The sequence below is a fragment of the Papilio machaon genome, chromosome 22 (genome assembly GCF_912999745.1).
Source record: "Papilio machaon chromosome 22, ilPapMach1.1, whole genome shotgun sequence".
NCBI lineage: Eukaryota > Metazoa > Arthropoda > Insecta > Lepidoptera > Papilionidae > Papilio > Papilio machaon.
In genome coordinates, this window is record NC_060007.1 from 1,987,238 (window position 1) to 2,008,208 (window position 20,971).

General features: G+C 32.3%; 4 protein-coding genes across 5 annotated transcripts in view; 2 read left to right on the forward strand and 2 right to left on the reverse strand.

The window, feature by feature from the left end:
* Window positions 1-1,082: 1,082 nt before the first annotated feature.
* On the reverse strand, window positions 1,083-6,210 carry LOC106712545 (nuclear transcription factor Y subunit alpha). Its single transcript, XM_045683568.1, has 9 exons — window positions 6,095-6,210; window positions 4,674-4,847; window positions 3,914-3,977; window positions 3,675-3,797; window positions 3,301-3,392; window positions 2,654-2,827; window positions 2,193-2,275; window positions 1,847-1,940; window positions 1,083-1,652 (listed from the first exon to the last, which is right to left on the reverse strand). Exons 2-9 carry the CDS (start codon window positions 4,836-4,838, stop codon window positions 1,581-1,583), a joined length of 867 nt encoding a protein of 288 aa, XP_045539524.1. The 5' UTR covers window positions 4,839-4,847; window positions 6,095-6,210; the 3' UTR covers window positions 1,083-1,580.
* Window positions 6,211-6,651: 441 nt separating this feature from the next.
* On the forward strand, window positions 6,652-8,953 carry LOC106712559. Of its 2 annotated transcripts, none has more exons than XM_014505161.2 (4): window positions 6,652-6,841; window positions 6,923-7,099; window positions 7,378-7,722; window positions 8,033-8,953. In XM_014505161.2, the coding sequence occupies exons 3-4, from the start codon at window positions 7,385-7,387 to the stop codon at window positions 8,694-8,696; spliced, it is 1,002 nt and encodes a 333-aa protein (XP_014360647.2). In that variant the 5' UTR covers window positions 6,652-6,841; window positions 6,923-7,099; window positions 7,378-7,384; the 3' UTR covers window positions 8,697-8,953. The 2 variants fall into 2 exon arrangements, with proteins under 2 accessions (XP_014360647.2, XP_014360648.2); XM_014505162.2 differs by having other exon boundaries at window positions 8,036-8,953.
* A 3,461-nt stretch (window positions 8,954-12,414) lies between these two features.
* Window positions 12,415-13,274, reverse strand: LOC106712568. Its single transcript, XM_014505170.2, has one exon. The coding sequence runs from the start codon at window positions 13,140-13,142 to the stop codon at window positions 12,459-12,461; it is 684 nt and encodes a 227-aa protein (XP_014360656.2). The 5' UTR covers window positions 13,143-13,274; the 3' UTR covers window positions 12,415-12,458.
* Window positions 13,275-13,536: 262 nt separating this feature from the next.
* Window positions 13,537-20,971, forward strand: part of LOC106712544 (N-alpha-acetyltransferase 15, NatA auxiliary subunit) — an 81,056-nt gene continuing 73,621 nt past the window's right edge. The window contains exons 1-10 of the mRNA XM_045683582.1: window positions 13,537-13,709; window positions 13,986-14,070; window positions 14,159-14,421; window positions 15,546-15,853; window positions 15,927-16,061; window positions 16,415-16,555; window positions 17,110-17,377; window positions 17,956-18,112; window positions 18,529-18,653; window positions 19,291-19,504. Coding sequence (XP_045539538.1) covers window positions 13,653-13,709; window positions 13,986-14,070; window positions 14,159-14,421; window positions 15,546-15,853; window positions 15,927-16,061; window positions 16,415-16,555; window positions 17,110-17,377; window positions 17,956-18,112; window positions 18,529-18,653; window positions 19,291-19,504 — 1,753 coding nt within the window. The 5' untranslated portion in view covers window positions 13,537-13,652. The remainder of the gene's footprint in view (window positions 13,710-13,985; window positions 14,071-14,158; window positions 14,422-15,545; window positions 15,854-15,926; window positions 16,062-16,414; window positions 16,556-17,109; window positions 17,378-17,955; window positions 18,113-18,528; window positions 18,654-19,290; window positions 19,505-20,971) is intronic.

Sequence of the window (20,971 nt, forward strand, 5' to 3'; positions counted from 1 at the left end):
AAATTTGTCAAATCAAGTGAATCTCTTATATAAGAAATAAAACCAGACAGTTTTGTGCAGTTCTTTATTTTGTACTTTTTAATGTATAAAACCTTAACACCTAATCAAATTGTAATATGTTAAAACCTTCAATATTTACATATATACAGAAACATTGAAACTGCAACATTTACATATTAATAATCCTTTTATACCCCTCATGATTGCATTCATAAATAATAAAATATAACCAAAATTGAATACCAAATAAACATCTTTTCAAATATCTTAGCAGCTAACCTTGAACTGTGCAGTACACTGTGCCTCCACATCTCTGTACATATGTGTAATATTGTGGTATATACAAAGACTTATGCAATGTACTGAGCCTTCAAGATATTTGAAAACTTCAATACAAATATTTTTCTTTTAATTAATAATGTAACCACCTACCAAGAACCAGATTTGAGGCGTCTATTTTCTAAAGTTGTATTTCCTTTGACACTCATAAGTCTATCTGCCGCACTCAAAGTCTATGGGTTCACTAATAAAGGCCTTTAAGGAATCTCTAGAGTGAAAAATCTACACTTAATGACTGTTTAGTTAATCATTAAATGTCTTTGAGTGAGGTTGTATTTCAATATATCTTCTTAAATCTTATTTACTGCGATAATCATGTGTATTGTATAAAATATTACAAAATTACATATGCTTATAGTTAAAGTTTACCTTCATTTAAAATATTTCAGTAATAATAAATAACATAAATACTTATTCCTTACACTCATATTGAAAACTTAAAAATTATCAAACAGTATTAACATTTTGAAATATTATCAATTAAAATCCTTCATAATGTTTTTTATATAGCCCATTGACTACCATAGTATATTGAAAGAATGGCAGTGTTATATTACATTTTTGTACGTTTATTGAAGCTTAATAATATTGCATTGGTAGCAAATACTGTTATAGAACTTTTCAAACAAAATGACCCCTTTTACACACAATATATGATGAAAAATTTAACAAAAAAAAATCACTGGAGTTATAAATGATAACACTTTAAATTATACTTTTATATCTTATTTACCCTTTAAAAAAGAAATAACTTAATATTTATACATCATAAGGTAATGAAAGACAAACTTACCATATTGTAGGAATTGATTTGGTATTGAAATCCTTTCACATAACACAATCACATATTAACAAAACTATGAAATTCCACCGCTGTAACACTTGTACTCAAAATGTTGCCATCTCTTTTTTTAAATACAATTGAAGTTGAATAAGTTTTTATACAAGTATTTTCACAGTGTAAACTAATAGTTATGTCAAAATCACATTAACTAATTTGCACACTTCTCTAGTCCCGTACTATCATATATCCGTAAACTATCACTCTAGTTGACAACTCAATACTCAAGGTTCACATAAAGTGGACAAGTTCCAATAAGGTTCACAGGTCCACACTATATGCACAAGTCCACAATTAGTGAACAAATTTACACTATTTGCACAAATCCACACTGAGTGGAGAAATCCTCACTTAGTTGGCACTAAGTGCAGTCATCGTGTTCCACTTTAACACTGATGTGCTACGTGGAGGGCATGGGCTGCGGAGCGAGCCTCCTCCATTGTGTCGGCTGGTGCTCTTGAGTTTCTTCTTCCTGCAAGATAAATTACAATTGAAAATAATGAAAACACAAGTTGCAAATAAACATATAATAATATCTTTGATAAAAAGAAGGTAAACAAGATTCAATTTGCTTTGTTAAATTCAAAAGGTGGGTTGTTTGAATTTTTTAAGTTCTATTTCAAATACTATAAAAAAGGGTAGACAGAGAATGGAAAGCTAAATGACCTGTATGATAGTAATGGAAACAGTGTCAGGCTTGATGTCCTCCAGCAGTTTGTGAGGGTCCACCGCACCCTGTTCGGAGTTTCCAGCGCGGTTCCTGAAAGTAATAAGTCAAGGGTCGGTAAGAGTCGGACTTAGGTCCATATTCAGATATTTGAAAGTAATAAGTTGGATTACCAAGTAATATTTAAGATATGAATAAAAAATATGTAATATTTAATATTATTAAAATTATTTAGTAACTTTTTTCTGAATTTCATTAAATTTAAAGGAAAAATGTTTAAAGTCTTGCCAATCTGTGTCTTAGTAAATTTACTTTCCAAAATTCTAGAATATAGTTTGTACTAACTTTCTGCTGCCTGAATGGAAGCGTCCACCTTCACCACGTATTCTGTTCATGGCGTGCCGGTGTCGTGATTCGTGCAGGTATTTCTGGAATATTGACAAATATTCTTTTTATACATTTATTGCTAAAATTATCAAATTAAAATAGACAACGATATTCAATAGACAATGAACCGCCAAAAGGCGACTTTGTTGTTTCCAAAGAGCACGTAGAGAATTTAAAGGTCAACGGCCATTTACCCACTTTTACACAATGAATAAAACTTGTTGGCAAACAGGAAGCAACAGGTAGACCACGCGTAAACGCCGTGTTTATACCGCGGTGTGCGATAATATACAATGTGCGGTAACTCTATGTAAGTACAAAATGAGCTGAGCTGCGAGCTCACTGATCTGCTTCATACAAGTGATCTGTGAGTCATTGAATTCAATTAAATCCCCCCATAATGAGTTTTCATTAGTTACCGGACGTTCTTTAGGTATCTTGCCGAGGTCGTGCAGGCGCGCTCGTGCGGCGCGACGCTTCAGTATGCGCTGGTACTGGCGCGCGTTCACATACAACAGCGGCTCCTCATCCGAGCCCGCGCCCCCGCAGGACTCCGCCCCACTCGACGTCCCACCACCAGAACCGTTCACCATCTGCACACAGTACGCCCTACTTGTTGCCACTCTTTTGATATAATTGTTTAAGAAATTTCTTCTTAATAAACCTTAAAAACTACATTTCTTATAGTCAATAGAAGGGCGTCGCTAGCCGATGTTCTAGGTTAGATCTAGAGAGGGACAGGTTGCAATTTTTTTTTAATGTATTTCGAAGGCAATGCTTATTAGCTAGGTGATGGAAAACAAGCACTTATCGGATTATTAATGTGAATATATAGAAAATATAAGGATTTTAATATTTCGAAGTAGTTTTATGTCTATTTTATAGTTTTTCGATTCTCTGAGGGAAAGGAGCTGCCCCCTTTACCTATCCTGTCGACGCGATGACGTTATCTAATAGAAAGGTTCAAACTGAGATATATAAAGTAATAGGTACAAATGACCGATAAAGTACGACCTCATGGCAGAAAGAAAATAAAAAAGTTAGTAATAAGTAGGGGTGATCTCACCATGACTATGTTCGACTGGTTGAGCAGTTGCTGTTGTGGCACTGCGCCGCCCAGACCCGCTAGCTGTACCAGATTTCCGTTCAGATTTATCACTGCAACAATATTATATATCTGGTTAACTATATTCCTTACACTGTGTTACTGATTAATTTAATGTGAAATAATAATTATACACATATTTCCTAAAGACCATTATCTGTTAAATCAACTTTCCCCCAAATTATAAGAATAAAAGGTATCGAATCCATTACGTATTCTCTGCATTTTATCACCCAATTTCTAGAAAATTATAAATTAATAAGCTTCAGTTGTTATACAATTTTGCAAAGTTAAGGACAATACTAAAGGAAAATGATAATGTGTGGTAAATTTACCCGGTTGGTGTATTATCTGATGCTGGTCAATGGCAGGCTGAGGTGCGCTGGCCGGCTGGTATATGAAAGTCTGACCATCCGCCGTCTGCACTAGTTGCATCGGCTGCAGGTTGTTACCTGCACCTGTATATCCATAGTAATTGAAAACATGTCGCCGCGACAACCACGCGTCATAAACGGACATACAACGCACGGTTACCGATTAAATTCGATATAAATTTAAGTATACAAATACATACCTTGTAAACTGGACATTGGCAACACTTGAAGTTGTTGTATTTGCTGACCGTTAGGTGTCGCTACCTGTTAATAAAATAAAAATAAAAACATTAAAAAATATAGAATTAAATTTTAAATTTTATACATTTTTTTGGACAAATTGGTATGTGTGCTCTAGCCTTAATACACGTATGACAATATCTTGATAACGCTAAAGTGTGATTTGATAAAAGAGTGCAAGATTACAATTGCGCAAAAATATAGACAAAACGTAGAAAGGAACTTGTTAAATAATAATTGATTTATTATAGCAATACGCATTGGTGTCCCTGTTTTTTTTTTTTTCAAAACGAATGTGATAGTTGAAATCCATAATATAAGTAAAATTTACATTTAATTTAATTAATTAAAAATGGGAACCCTTCTTTGTTTATATTTTTTATCTCGAAAACTTGATTTTACATATAAATCTTATATAGGTATTACAAACTATAAAAAGCTGGTGATAAAAATTAAAATTGAAAAAAAAACAGCAAATAATTAAAAAAAAAGGCATATGAAAATTATACTACCACCTGGATCTGAGGGGTCCCAATCTGAACGCATGTAAGAATAAATTATTATTTTTAAAAAAAATCTTAATACAGCATAGAAACTTATATCTCACTAATATTATAAATGCGAATGTTGGGATGGATGGATGTTTGTTTGAAGGTATCTCCGGTACGGCTCAACGGATATTGATGAAATTTCGCACAGATGTAGAACATAGTTATTAACCTGTATAGCTTGTGCGTTTGGCTGTATAGTGTGCACGACGATCTGCTGTCCATTGGGCCCCTGCACCATGTGTGGCGAGTTACTCATCTGCAGCACCTGCATCTGCTGCCCGTTGAGGGTCACCATCTGCGGACCCTCCGAGCTCTGGATCTGAGCGTGCTCCATATTCTTACACTGAGAAAATAAGAAATTTGTTCCATATGTTCCAAGTCTTTTATTTTTTTATATAGATCGAGAAACGGATCTCTTAATATTAATTGATATGACGACCATGGATACCCACAACTCCAGAGGAACCGCAGATGCATTGCCTGCCTTCTGCGGTTCCTCTGAACCTCTGATGTACTAGAGGTCTACAAAAGTTCTCGCTTGAGGTACAACGCTTTTGCAATGTATACTGATATGGTATTTTCTCGATCGAAACGATTTTGTTTGTATCAACAATGCATTGAGATAAAAAAAAATATTGTAGTCAATTATTTTATTTATTTTTTCCTAAATTTCGGATACAAGCTTTTATATTCCATGATATTTTAACCTAGATTAATAACTACCTGTCTTTCTCTTTCCACACTCCATGTTAGTAGTTTTAAATTGGTAGTTTATAGGTATGTAAGATTCTCCGTAAATCCTAGCAACATTTACCAAGTTGGTTGAGAAATTACGGTACATATTTTTATTTTACGTTTATTTACTAAAATTAAGTATCAACCAAGGAGATTTTACACATTGTTTTTTACCAAGACTTATTTTAACTTGCAGCACAACAATATATTAATGCTAACTAATATTTCTATGAAACATTATAATTTGAGTGTGACTACGCAAACCACGCATGCTCATAGCTTCTAGAAAGTATCAACCATGTATACAAACAAGATTATTGCCTACTAGGCCTAGGAATTTTACTAATACCTAAATTATTTAGATACTAATTCTGTACCGGCAATTGATAGCGCAAGAAATTGTAATTAGACTTAAAATAAATTTCCAATACTTGAGATAATTGAGTTACTTTACTAGATAATGTGTAAAATGATTTCTTTTTCTTTCTTTACAAGCAGTGGACCACAACGAAATAATAGCGCTATGTGGAAAACAAGTTAGGTTATAATAGGAAAAGGTAAATGTTATTATTAAAAATTAAACAGGATCTGAGAAATAAGTATATTTCAAAAATGGGCTTAACTTAGACCCAAAATAATCAGAATTTTATCATAAAAGATACTACGTCACTCGTGCGAGGCCAACGCAACGCAGAGAACGCAAACAAAATGGCTGCTTTTCAACTAGAAAATGTTCATAACGCCATGCGAAAAAATAAAAAACTTTGGAAAATGTTGGAAAAGTTTTGCCAAAATTATGAAAGCATAAGAGCCCGACCATCACCGGGTAATATTCAATGAAAATTGAAAACTTACATTGGATATCCTCACTGGTTTTTCGATGATTGGTTGACAAAGGATAGACCAATGGCCGGTGTCAATGATCACAAGAACGTTGTAGATTGGTTCGGCGCATTACCACTCCCAAAGAAGCGCGGCTGCTCTACTATCCAATACTCGTTGTCGTAATTAAAACATGCTCTATGGTCCCGTAATGATACCACGTTTTTTTTCTTTTAACAATTAATTTGTTTATAACAAATGAAAATGAGATAAAATCGTGTTTCCCTTCCAGTGTATTGTGTCCAACAAGTAAATTGTATTGTTTTCTTTAAAACTTTATGAAATCTATTTGGAAATATTAAAAGATTTTAATTTTATTTTTGGTTTACTATTTCCTAACAAAATTGTTAACATTAATAAGAATAAGATATATGATTATTTTAATTACATTAGAATTCAGTTAGCTGAAGTAATTTAATTTTAGCCAAAAGTTAACATACAGAACCTAGATGTAAAATGAGTGAAGATTTTGGAATCTGTTGTCTATGAGACCATAGAGTCAAGACTAAAATGAAATTTGTGGTTTAAAAACATAAAGGACGCGAAATTACTATTTTTGTGTTTTATAAATTGTGAATATTTATGATCGCAATAATTTCTCTTTATCTTTTAATGTAATAAGCGAATATTAATATAGTAAAGGCTAACATAAGATGAATTCATCAATATCTACCGATTTACCACGGCAGCACTTGGCATTGTTAGCTGCGAATTGTTTGAGTAGGTTATTTCAAAATTCGAAGTATGTCTTTCTTTCGTTTGTTTAGTATTTTTGACAGTAAAGTTGTGTTTTTATTTCAGAAGACATTGCGGAAAATACTAAAAACATTAGTGCACAACAAAAAGAGTTATTGGAACTAAATCTATCAATAACAACGTATATTGAAGAAAGTAAAATTCGTCTAAAAGCTCTTCGTTTAGAATTGGCCAACCGAGCTAATAGTTCCATAAAAGTTGCTGAGATATTGTCGGGGAGAGGTAAGTTATACGATCGACACACAAACATTGATAAATTAAATTGTGTTTGTCAAATAACATCCATTTCATCCATCTGCCACATAGTATTGATTTTGAATAACCTGATATTGAGATTTATACCGATCTGTAATCTTAAACGTTGAAGGATTGAAGAGTTTTATATGTGTATAAGATGACATGTTGGGTCAAATTCTCTATTCAATTTGGATCATAATGATTTTTAACTAATAAAAATGTAAAAGAATATTCGGTTATAACACATATCTTGTATATTACAGACTAAATATGTCACAATCACCAACAACTCCGCGAAAGCAAAGTAAAACAAGACGATTATCTACAAAACTAATTAAAGAAGATAATAATAATACAAACTCTAAACATTCTAAAAGACAAAATGCAAGAACATTTGTAGCGTGGTACAAACGCATGATAGATGATGATAGACAAAACCTAGCATTGTATTTATCTGATGATGCAACATTGGAATGGTTTGGACGGACAATAAAGACCAGGAAAAAGGTTACTGCATTTTTACGGTATGATATGCAATGCTCAAGACATGATTTCAGAAGTGTTGATTGTATAGACCACATACCACAGAGATATGAACCAATATTGAGGTTTGTATACAATATAGTTTTCAATCTTACCTTCTTACCAATTCTTATCCTTAATAAACAAAGATATCATTAATTATTTAGTTTTTTTTTTAATAGCTCCCTTGAAAGTTGTATTATGAAATATTTCATAAGAACGAAATTTATTTTTCCACACTTGTTATCCCAAAATTGTGTAAGAAATCTTTATTTCTTATACTGGTTTATTATTTACCAAATTAAATAACTTGTACACCTATTTCCCCATATTTTGCATTATTTCAATCAGTTCACAAACAAACAGTTTGTAAGCAAAATGTATAATCCTTTTCAGAAGGAATGAAACGGCTCTAGCAAGCCCTTTAGAAAACTCACCAGAAATTTGTAAATCAGGACCAGAGAGAGGTAAAAAGCGTTTATTACGATCCAATTCTAACAGCCCTGAGTGGGCCGAAAACTGTGGGCCGGACAGTGATTTGAAACCCACTGGAAGAAAACGATTACGGAATAATAACGTACAATTAAGTAATGAAGATGAAATAAATGTTAAACTGAGTACTGAAAAAGATTTGCATAAGGATGAATGTTTAGGTGTTAGTAATAAGGGTGATTTTGCATTTATTAAGCGAGCAATGAAACGGAAGTGTTGCACTGTAACACCTCCAAATTTAGAAGTAGGTCAAGGTGATTGCCTTCCTTCCACTAGTGGTACAGACTCTGATAGGTCACATGATACTTTGAATGCCCAATTGCCAAGGTTAGCGGTAGAATGCGACGGCTATATAGAATTTAATAGAACAAGAAATCATAGCATTGATTCGGTGAAATGGGAACGGAAATGTAAAGTTCAAATATCATATTCCGAAGATCCATTAAATGTTGGTGAGTACATAATTTGGAATATTCGGTATAATGATGAAACTAAATGCAGGCGAAATCTCTTGGCTGCATTTGAGGAAATTGCTAAGGAAGAAGAGTTAAAAAAGAATGATGTATGAATTGTGGTCAAATAGTTTTAATATACACATTGCCTCATGTCTAGCAACTAGTTAATTATACAACTGTTATACAACTATATAAGAAATATTTATTACAGCAATATCATGAAATATATGTAATTCAAATTCAAATTTCTCCATAGTCATAGGACAACTTTAAACATGCGTTTTAAGACAATAGATTTGGGTATCCCGCGGACCAAGGCTAAAGTTGGAGCACAAATTACGAAATTGTTTCCAATGTTAGAGTAAAGAAAAAGAATCCAGTGAAAAATTGTTATTTGTCTATGCATTTATATGTCAAAACTAATAGATATTATTTTTAATCTATGGTAGCAATATTTACTTATTTTTATGAAATTATTGCTCCATTTCCATTTTCCAGAAAATTTTGTTTGTAACCATGTGATACATACTTTAGTAAGTAGAATATAAAATAGATTGTATTTTTGATATGTTTTATTTTTATGACAAAACAATACCTTTAGGTATTATGAAATTTATAGTTAAACTATACTTAAGTTTATGTGACCATGAATTTAAACTGTCAAAATTGTCATTGAAAAAAAAACGACATGTTTTGGTACAAGTTTTTTGGCAGTGTAAACGCACGGTAATAAGTTTAATATACAAATTAAGTCATACATTTATTTAGGGACACAGTCATTAATTTTCTGTAACGAAATTACATTTTATGAAATGGAATATTCCTGTAATTACAAAAGTTGATTCTCATTATGACCAATACATCCAAGTTAGCGTTTACAGTTTAATTTTTGTAAGTTGACGTTAATAATTATAGTTTTTACTATTTATTTTACAGCTCCGTAAGATGATGGTTCCATATTTAATTAATTATGTTATACTTGCATTCCTTTATTACTTTATCTGATTATTATTTGATGATACTTTATTTGATATCTGAATATGTTTATTTTATATTGTCACAAATATTGCTGTGTCAAGTTATCTCAGGGAAACAAACCACCGATGTCTTATATTTTTGTTCTAAGTGAGTTTTACATATGTATACTTCAACAAAGTTATCTGAGACGGTGAGAGGCACTGTTATCGCGTTTAGTTCTGTCAGAAAAACATACATGGGGCATAGAAAATAGCATAAAAGGAAAACATGACAGCCACAGTACGAATAGCATCTTGACACTTTTTTTGACATTGACAAAAAGGCGCTAATGAGCTGTCATAGTTTAGTTTGAGGTAAGTTCACCGTGTCAGACATTTTGGTTGGTCTATACCTGATTATCTACCATTGTAAAGTTGCATGAATACATTTATATCTTAACTTTTTCCGCCGACTTTCGATTCTCAAAAGGTTACCTTTTCAGTGAAGGTGAATAATGATTTATTTTTAAAATCTCAAATTTATTTACACATTGAAGGTGTAATATTTTTTTTAGAAACATAAGATTTTTATTTCTCCTTACTCTAATGTAATTACATTCGTTTAAGATTATTATTGTGTTAAAACATATTTTAAGTTTATTATGTTACGGACATTACTTATAAAGTAATGGAGTTGAGGTGGATTTTTGTTCGAATATGCTAGAGATGATTAAGCTGAATAAATATTTTTAGAAAGTAATAAAATAGTCTTTTTCTATTAATCACAACTTGGCACGTTGTGAATACGAGTGTTCCCTTACTGGACGTGCCAACAAAAGCGTTGGTTACGGCGCTACTTAACAAATCAATTTAAAACTAGCGATTACCTGCGATTTCGTCAGCGTAGATTAAAAAAAAGTAGCCTATATTTCCACATACATCAGCTACCTTCCAGAGTGTCCTGTCAAAATTAGTCCATCCGTTTCGGAGATATCCTGAACAGGGACCGTCCCTGATTTTTTAAATTTCGATTTGGTAAATTTAGTTCGTTAATCTCCTTTCATTCCAAAGTGTCCTAACTATCTAGGCATAAATTTTTCAACTCTACAAACAACAACCCTTTTCAAACCATATTCTTCCCTTATATCACTTTCTAATCCTATCATTTATAGTCGCTCCTATCATACTTCTCAAAGATCGCAGTTTCATCCTAGCTCATAATGACCTCATTTTAATTTTAGCATCAGCATCAGTAATGACTTTTATAACAATCAGTGTTATATACGATAAGAATATTGTCGGTCAATAAGTATTTCCGTGAATAAGATAAAATAACTGCAAACACATACACATCTGTACATTAATTTATTTGTTCCATACTCAATACACAAATTAACATATATATAAAAAGATACAATATTAACAAGAAATTAGAACATATATACATATTATGCCTTCAACAAAGTAAAGTATTTAAGCAGAGAAATACATAATAAAAAAGTCAATTATTTAAATACAAAACAGGACCATATTATTACAATGAGCACTTCAAAGATGATACATTACTTTTAAAAGAAAGCTATTAAACTTAGCAGTTTATATGCCACCTATTACCATTGGCACTAAATAGAGAAGTGTTCAATCTATCTCTTATTACCTTACAATTAGAGAACAGAATGTCACAATTCTTTCTTCAATGACTTTGAGACAGCACTTGGATAAGTTACCCTGAAGTTGCATATCACCGAAGAATATAAAATTATAAAATATAGCTTGATTTTAGTAATTTTGTGAACAAAATGTTTTTTTAGTAATTAAAAAATAAAATAGATAAAATGTTAAATATTGAACATAATCTTAAAATTTCATGATCTCTTAATAGATGAGTGTATTGAGCAAAGAAGAAAATTCATAATTGTCAGATCTGAATACATTGTGGCACCATGATGGCAACATCTTAATATTAGTTTTCTAAATACAATACCTAATTATAGTCATAAAATAATGGCCAGCAATTTAAAAAACAAAATCGCACAGCACAATTTTTTTAAATAATTTTTGTGATGATTGAAGGAACTTATAAAATAACTTAACTAATCATACATATTTGAAACATTATCCAAATCTATAATTGTTAAAATATAGTGGAGTAGAAATACAGCTATTATAAATAGATGCAAAAATTCAATATTATTTATTAATGATACTGATAGTTTTAAAGGATATAAAATATTAAATAAATGGAAGTCTGATTTATAATTTTATCAGATAAAAAATGTCATGAGCCTCATAATAAAAAAAATATTACATTAAGAAATATAAATTGTATAGAGTAATTATTTGTGTGAAATTTTAATTATTTCAAATACATTAGTAAATTTAAAGTAATACCATTTGCTTAAAGAATAATGATTTTGTGAATATCAATTAAGTTAAATAATATGCAAAGAAACAAAACCATATTTCTAAGCTACTTTTCTATTGATATGTAGTGGTATAGTTTATTCTAACTCAAGACCTAAAGTTTGTAAACATAGAATGTATCACATATTTGTGAAATGATTTTCTCACATTGCATTAAATAAGCAATTTATATTATGCAAATTCAACTTTAGGTCTTAAGAATAAAGTCTAAACATAATAAATTCTAACAAAAAAAATCAGCACCTCAGGGTAGTTCTACAAAACTTCTATCAATTGTACTTCATCTTTACAAATGAAGAACTTCATTAATGTCCGATAATTACTCAAAATGCTAATATTTGCTAATATGATATATATGGAATTAACAAATGATAGTGAACTCATAACAAGATAGAAGTCAAATAAGAAGAATGTCCAATTCACTTGAATCTTTTAACATCTATTTTATTGAATATCTGAGTAACGCACCATAGTGACGGTTGACTCTCCTCTTTGCTAGACTTGTTGGTCAAAATCATTACCATCATTTAATGCATTCGGGTCTTCCATTTCTTCCTTAGCATCATTCTCTAAAGCGGGGTCATTGATTTGATTGTGTACATTTAATGCTGGGCTTAATTTTGGAGGCTGAGCGGCAGGAGTTACTTTAGAAGGAACTGATGGATTTGGTCCACTTTTTGTGGTCAAAGCTGATTTTAATTTCAATATTTCTTTTTCTAACTCCTCTATCTTTTCTTTTCTCTCAGCTAACTGAGTGGAAAGTGTATCTTTTTCCAATCTCAATGTTTCCAGTGTTGCTGTCTTACTCACTTGTAGATTCTTCAAGCTCTGCAGCTCAGTCTTACAAAAATCAAGGTCAACTAAAGTACGATTTGCTTGAGTTTCGGCTTTTAAGACTTTACTATTGTACTCCGAAAGTTGATTGTTCAGTTTTATTTTTTCTTTTCCCAAGGTATTCATCTTTGAATTGTAACCATCTCGCTGTTCTAGCAGGGTTAACGACTCTTCCATACATGACGTTTGGGCTTTTGAACATTCTTGTAATTGTGAACTTATTTCAACGACTCTGTTTTGTAATTCAGTTTCCAAGCTCCAGCTATTAAAAAGTGAAAGGGTGAGTAAAATGCACACCGCAAACACGATGTACATAGGCCAGCGACGCATGTTTTCTATTCCCATATTAAAACAAACAAAAAAACTAAATACGTACGATTTATGTACGTTTCAAGAAGAACTATTTCTAGGACACAAAAGGAGACAAACTCTTCTATATAAATAAGATTAAACTTTGACGTTCCGTAAAAGTGTTGACAGTTTCTGGCCGTTAATCACGTCACACTGTAAACAGTCACATTAAAAATTGATTGTATTGATTAAAAGGAAAGGATTTAACATTATCTTAACATTTAAATATACGTATTTTGGTTTTTGGGGTTTTCTACAGGTTAGCAAAGTACGATACGGTACCTTTTACAAAAATCTTAACTATTTGTTTTTGTTTTTATTTCATTTTTTAATAATGTTCTTTCAGTATCATACTGGCAAGAAATTTACTTGATCACGTGACCTGTCTGTGTACCATAGGCTAAATTCTTCATCGACTTCTTTGGTTTATAGCCACGAGGTTTTTAGCAATATTTCAATTTATCGGTGGAATAATAAACAGATACTTTATATCTGCAGTACAAAATGCCTCCCAGTAACCCATTGCCACCAAAAGAAAACGCTCTATTTAAACGAATTTTGGTAAGTCTTGTTGTAAACACTAAATTTTGTTCGAGTGGCTTGTCATTCTTGGCTTTTAATTCCAAATAAAAAATATTTCCTTAATAAGTATAGTTTGGACATGTTTTATATTTATTCAAATCCTTCTTCCATTTATTACAGTTTACTATTGTTTACCTATAACTGTTATTTACCTAATAAATGTAGCAAAAAATTATAGTCGGCCTTGCACTATTTAAGTGCATCTAATAATAAATATAGGTTAACAATTTGTATAATCCAAATATTATTTTACAGAGATGCTATGAACATAAACAATATAAAAATGGGTTGAAATTCGCGAAGCAAATATTGTCGAATCCAAAATTTGCGGAGCATGGAGGTGAGAGTTTGAAGTTTCAATAACAAAGTGTTAAAATTACTTTAGGGATTCAGTGTTTCGAATTTAATTCTATGTGTTTTGTTTCTAGAAACTTTGGCAATGAAAGGATTGACGCTGAATTGCCTTGGTCGTAAAGAAGAAGCGTATGATTACGTGCGTCGTGGTTTACGGAACGACCTGAAGTCCCCAGTGTGCTGGCACGTCTATGGTCTTCTACAGCGCTCCGACAAGAAATACGATGAGGCTATCAAATGTTATCGTAATGCACTCAAGTGGGAGAAGGAAAATATACAAATCCTCCGTGATCTATCTCTGCTTCAGATTCAAATGAGAGATTTGGAAGGATATAAGGTAATTTTAATAATTTATATCAATATTGGCCAGGTTGAATGGTTTATAATGTTGTATACATAAACTATGGGCTAGAAAATGAACTGTGGAAACTATAACCACTACTGTGACTCAAATGGAAAACTAGATTCATTGGTTTTTTGGCATTACATTTCATGCACATGGGATAGACTTCATGCTCATATATATATATATATATATATATATATATATATATATATATATATATATATATATATATAAAAAATCTTTTTTTATATATAAATATAAAAAAAGACTTGTTTTATCTTTGCTTGCTTATCTGATTCATAGATATGTGGATTTCAATCCGTCTTGTGGCCCCATCTGTTAATTAACTTACCCTCAAACAAACTATCTTCAGTTCAAAGTGGTGTTGTAACTGTGGTTTGAATCGTATGATTGTGGTTTCTATTGCATAATCTAGTTAGCTTTGATATAACCACATATCTTATGTACTTTGGGAATGCTTTATATTTCTAGTAATAATATAAAATTGAATTTGTTATTGTATCTCGAAAGATTAATTGGTTTTGATATGAATCTAAATAAATGCTTAAAAGTCATGCATCTATTTTGACAGTTGTGTATTTCTTTAGAGCTTAACTTAGTGGGTACAGATAGGATAATTTATGAAATATAATGTAAATGCATTATGACATACATTGTGAACAATTAAACATTTATTATTGGAGTGATTGATGCAATTCTTTTACATGAATGTGAATTATCCATTGTTTTCAAATTAAAATGTCTCTGTCATAAGCGGTGAGAACAATAACATGTTGATAATATTTACATAAACTATAGGTTTGAAAAAAAAATATCTGTAAGAATTTCAATGATTACTTTATATTTTATATCTATTTATATAATAATCTTAGCAATTGTGATTGAGCATTTACTATGAAATTTAAATGCCATAACATTTGTTTTAACTTATATTGTCACTGTTTTTCAAAAAGAATATAAGGTAATTAATTCTCTAACCCTTTTATCAGAATAAACAGACCATTATGTTGTATTAGCAAGCTTTTCCCTTAGATTGTCATCAATAAGCGAGTGACTATAAATTATTTTTAATTGGATCATTGTAACATTTTCAGGACACAAGGTACCAGTTATTTATGTTGCGACCCACACAGAGGGCATCATGGATTGGCTTTGCGATGAGTTACCATCTCCTTGGTGATTATGAGATGGCGAATAGCATTTTAGATGCCTTCCGCACCAACCAGATGAAGGGACCATATGATTACGAACACTCTGAACTATTGTTATATCAAAATATGGTGCTGGCTGAATCAGGACAGTACGAAAGGGCCTTACAACATTTACATAAGTTCCAAAGTCAAATTCTTGACAAATTATCAATTAAAGAGACCTCTGGTGAATATTATTTGAAACTACGGAGGTTAGTATGTTTTTTTAACTATGTTTTGATTTGGTAATAAAAGATTATTAAAAATGTTTAAAATAATCTTCAGGTTTAAGGAAGCGGAGGGAGTGTATGAAGATTTAATAAAAAGAAATCCCGAGAATGTAATGTATTATCAAAAATTAATTGAAGCTAAACAGCTTAGTAAATCTGAAGATATTGTGGCATTCTTTGATGTATATAAGTAAGTTAACATTTGACTAAGTTAACTAGCATACTATTATATAAAAAAATTATGTAGTCAAGGTAAAATTGCGGTTACTCTTCTTCATAATATAGTTAGTACCACTATGGCACTAGTTACATTCTGCTAAAGTTAAAAAAAATATGTAATATTTCTTTGTTTTAAATTATAACATTGAAGATTTTTAAATACCAAAATAACAACAAAAACCAAATGGCTTGACTATAGCTGAGCATCTCATGTAAATTATTTTGTTAAAATTATTCAATTAATGAGATCGAAATACGGTTTTAATATTAATATTATTTTGAAATATGTTTCCTTTTACTTAAGCGATTATTTTTATATTTCAGAAAAGAATATCCAAAAGCAATAGCACCGAGGAGGTTGCAACTGAATGAAGCTCATGATCCGTTGGTGTTTGAGAGACTTGTTGATCAATATTTAAGACAAGGTTTGCACAAAGGTGTACCTCCTCTTTTTGTAGACTTAAGGTTAGTAAAACTTCATGCAAATTTCGTAATTTTATTAAAGAAATTTGGTAATATATTAATAATTGAAAACTAAAGTATGGATTATTAAGGAATATTTTGTCACATGACAGAGAAGTGATATAAAACATAGTATCATAGGGGAGAAGAGATATTTAAAATTTGCCTACAAATTGATAGATGCCGAGAGATTGTTAATATTCACTACACAGAATAATTTTTGAAAATCTTATATTGTGATATATATCTTTACAATATGTCTTAAATTAAATTTGTAATATGATTATTGGAGAAATTCTAATTATAAGAATAAAATAATTATAGTGAACTAGCTGTTGTCCGCGACTTCGTCCGCGCGGAATTAAAAAAAAACTTTATAAGTAGTCTATGTGTTCTTCCAGACTAGCTTCTTCATCTATGCCAAATTTCATCAAGATCCATTGAACCATTCCGGAGATACCTTCAAACAAACATCTATCTAGACATTTGCATTTATAATATTAGTAAGATGTCTAACCACTAAGTTAAAACTTACATAATATTTATCTTATTTCCAGAACTTTATACAAAGATCAAAGTAAAGCGGATACAATAGAAAAGTTAATATTACAATATATAGAGAATTTAAAGAAGCATGATCGTTTCTCTTCCGATACTGAGGAAGAGAAATCTCCAGCGAGCGCCTTGTTGTGGGCGTATTACTTCGCGGCGCAGCACTTTGACCACAAGAAGGATACGGACAGAGCGCTACAGTATATTGATGCTGCGATAGAACATACACCTACGCTTATAGAATTATTTATTGTTAAGGGGAAAATATATAAGGTTTGATTTTTTTCATATTATGTAATATAAAATCTATATATATAAAAGAAAGTTGTGTTAGTTACACTATTTATAACTCAAGAACGGCTGAATCGATTTGACTGAAAATTGGTGGGCAGGTAGCTTAGAACCAGGAAACGGACATAGGATAATTTTTACCCCGTTTTCTATTTTTCATTCCGCGCGGACGAAGTCGCGGGTAAAAGCTAGTATGTAATATATATAAGGTGGAATATGACCGAGTGACCATCTGAAACACTGCCCATAGATATCTGCAATTGCTGATGCATTGCTTACCTTTAATCGACGGAGGCCGCACAGAAAACAGATATTACCAATACCTATGCATCCTCTCCTCCGGTAAATTCACTTCTCCTTCCCATACATTCCTTACAAGAATACGGTAGGAAGGGAAAGAGGAGTAACCTGTCTTTTACCTATTTTCTGTGGCCGAGTGGCCGATCCTGTCTATTTATGCAACAGCTGTTGGTGTTTACCCCTCTCAAAATGTCATGGTGTCATCATGGTGGCATTGAATTTGTTAACACACACTTAAGTACATATATGTTACTGTACAGCACGCGGGTGACCCAGTGCAGGCGTACAAGTTGCTGGAGGAGGCGCAGGCGATGGACACAGCTGACCGCTACGTGAACAGCAAGTGTGCTCGCTACATGCTGCGTGCTGGACATCTCAAGCGTGCAGAGGAGATGTGCGCCAAGTTCACCAGGGAAGGTCAGTACTTACATTGACTTCTAATACATTGTGGAAGGGGAGGGGATTTGGCAGGGGAGGGGATGTATAAAGGGTATATTCTGTACAGTCTTTATTTTATTAAAGGTTAGCATTTGTAATGCTATTTTAGGGTTATAATTTGTCTACTTTTTCATTTGCCATCTCATATTAAAAAAAAACATCTAGTTTTTAAGATATGATTAGGCCTTTTTTTGAACTCCCGTTTTTTAATAATGCTAGTGGATAGAGGTTTATTTTATCAAACCTCTATCCACTAGCATTACCTGGCCAGGAGGCGCCTTAATCGCTTATACATTTAAACTCCTGATTTTTTTTCTGTAATACCCCCATCTTTATGCTGGAGATTCTGAATTCGTACTAATTTTTGATTAAATTGATCAATATTTGTTTACCAGGTGTACCAGCGACGGAGAACTTGAACGAGATGCAATGCATGTGGTTCCAGACGGAGGCTGCGGCCGCGTACCAGCGCCTGCAGCAGTGGGGTGAAGCACTCAAAAAAGCTCATGAAGTTGACAGAGTAAGTTATATATAGTCATGTTATGATCTGTTTTAGTTCGCTTTTTAGATAAAACTAAGAACAAAAATAATTAATCCTTTAATTAATTTTCTTTTTGTGATCGTAATCAAATTGATTTCCTTCAGCTTTAATATGTACATTGTAAGCATTTTTCCCATGATCTATAGGCAGAGTTTTACAGTTGAACCTGGTTAGCGAGAAACCTTTGTAAGCGAGAGTCATTGTTCGGTCCTTTCCAAGTGAGAAATATATCACAGTGCCTTTGACTCTCACTTATCCAGGTTTGACTGTACATCAGTCTACTATAAGTCCCCAATGTGGGGCTTGGAACCTACCCTAAGTTAGGGATGACTAGGCCATAGTCATCCATGCTGACCAAGTGCGGGTTGACTTCACACATATCATTGAATTTCTTCTCAGATATGTGCAGCATCACGATGTTTTCCTTCAACGTAACAACGTCGGATAAATGTACATATGTAAATCGAAAAACATTGGTACATGGCTGAATTCGAACCCAAGAACTGCAGATTACAAGTCAAGTGCTTAACCCCTGAGTCACCGAGGCTCATCAACTGCATAACATTTTACTTGAATTTTAATTTTTTTTACTAATATTAGGTACATTTAATTTCAGCATTTCTCAGAAATAATGGAAGACCAGTTCGACTTTCACTCGTACTGTATGCGTAAGATGACGCTGCGGTCATACGTCGGTCTGCTGAGACTTGAAGACGTGTTGCGTTCTCATCCCTTCTACTTCCGATGTGCTCGTGTTGCGATACAAGTGTACCTGCGACTGTACACACACCCGCTGCAAGATGTGCCGCAGACTACTGAGCCTGATACAGGTTAGTTGCAGTATGATAATTTGGATACTACTGTTTTTGTTTGATAAGTATCCGGAGATCTAATTTCAGTCTATGTATGGCGGGACGCATAGGAAGGGGAAATTTTTCTGTGCGTCCCATACTCCGTCGATTAAAGGTGGGCAACGCATCTGCAATTGTAGATGTCTATGGGCAGCGGTTGTTTCGCTATTTCGGCGAATTCGGATGGCTACTTGCTCGTTTTCTACATTATTGTAAAAATATATATGTATTTTCTTCTGTTTAAATTACTTAGAAAGTATTAGGACTAATAGAAATTTTTTGAAGAATATTTTGAGAGTAAAGCTAAAACTAAAGAGTTTCAAAATAGGTTGGTATAGAGCGGATATTAAGAGCATTTTCCTTCAAATATTTTTAGCATGATTACACATTATCGTCAGTGAATCTGTTACTTGTTTTAAATGAGACATCTGAAACTTTACCAATGGTATATCTGAGAAGTCGCGGGCGATAACTAGTCTAAAATGATTCTTTATTACCGATTTGTTTACTAGATGTTTTGTGTCTTAAAAAACGTTTGTTGGATTACAGTGTAACAATGATATTTTTAAATTCATGTTATATAATTGGGCGAAGATAGTTTATTATGTAAACATATTTCAACATTCAACGCTTATTGTGGTAGCTTGTTTATCAGAGCGAGCGAAGATAGCCCTATAGTATTCCCCCATGTACACATTTTAGTATCACTATCACTTTAGTATCACTTTACTAAGAAACTATTACTCTTTTAGATTTGGTCTTTGGTACAGTGCATTTAGCGGAAGAGGGGATGCATAGGAAAGATAAATATCTTCTTTCTGTGCATCCCCTTCTCCGTTGATTAAAGGTAGGCAACGCATTTGCTTTTGCGAATGTCTATTAGCAACGGTCGCCTTGCTATTCCGGCGAATCTAGGTGACCTTTTGCTCGATTGCAACCTTAAAATCAGTAATTTCAATTTGTTTCTAGATTTGTTATCTATCGCAAAGGTCCTATTTTAGACTAAAAAATAAATAGACGATTTAATTAGAATTTAATTGTTTTTCTAATGCCATCTGAGAAAATTATAAAACCAATAAGGTGTGTAATATCCCATATTAATTACGTATACATTAAATGCCTAAGTTTTAAAATTACATTTTACAAATTATGACAAAGTAGAAATCTTCGCGAGCCCTTTTAAATCACCACTTTTTGCTATTAGTATTACAAAGCTTACAGTTTTTGTGATCATTTTTTTTAACGAACTTGGTAATGTTCTTTATAAGTTTTATTGAATAACATAGTTACGTTGTAACGTTGTAACAATGTAGTGACGACATATCCGTATAAAGTAATATGGGCTTGGGTATCATCATCATCAGCCTTTCTCGGCCCACTGCTGGACTTAGGCCTTCCCTTTGCACCTTAGAGTTATAGTCGTACTATCTGCCCTTACTATTCTAG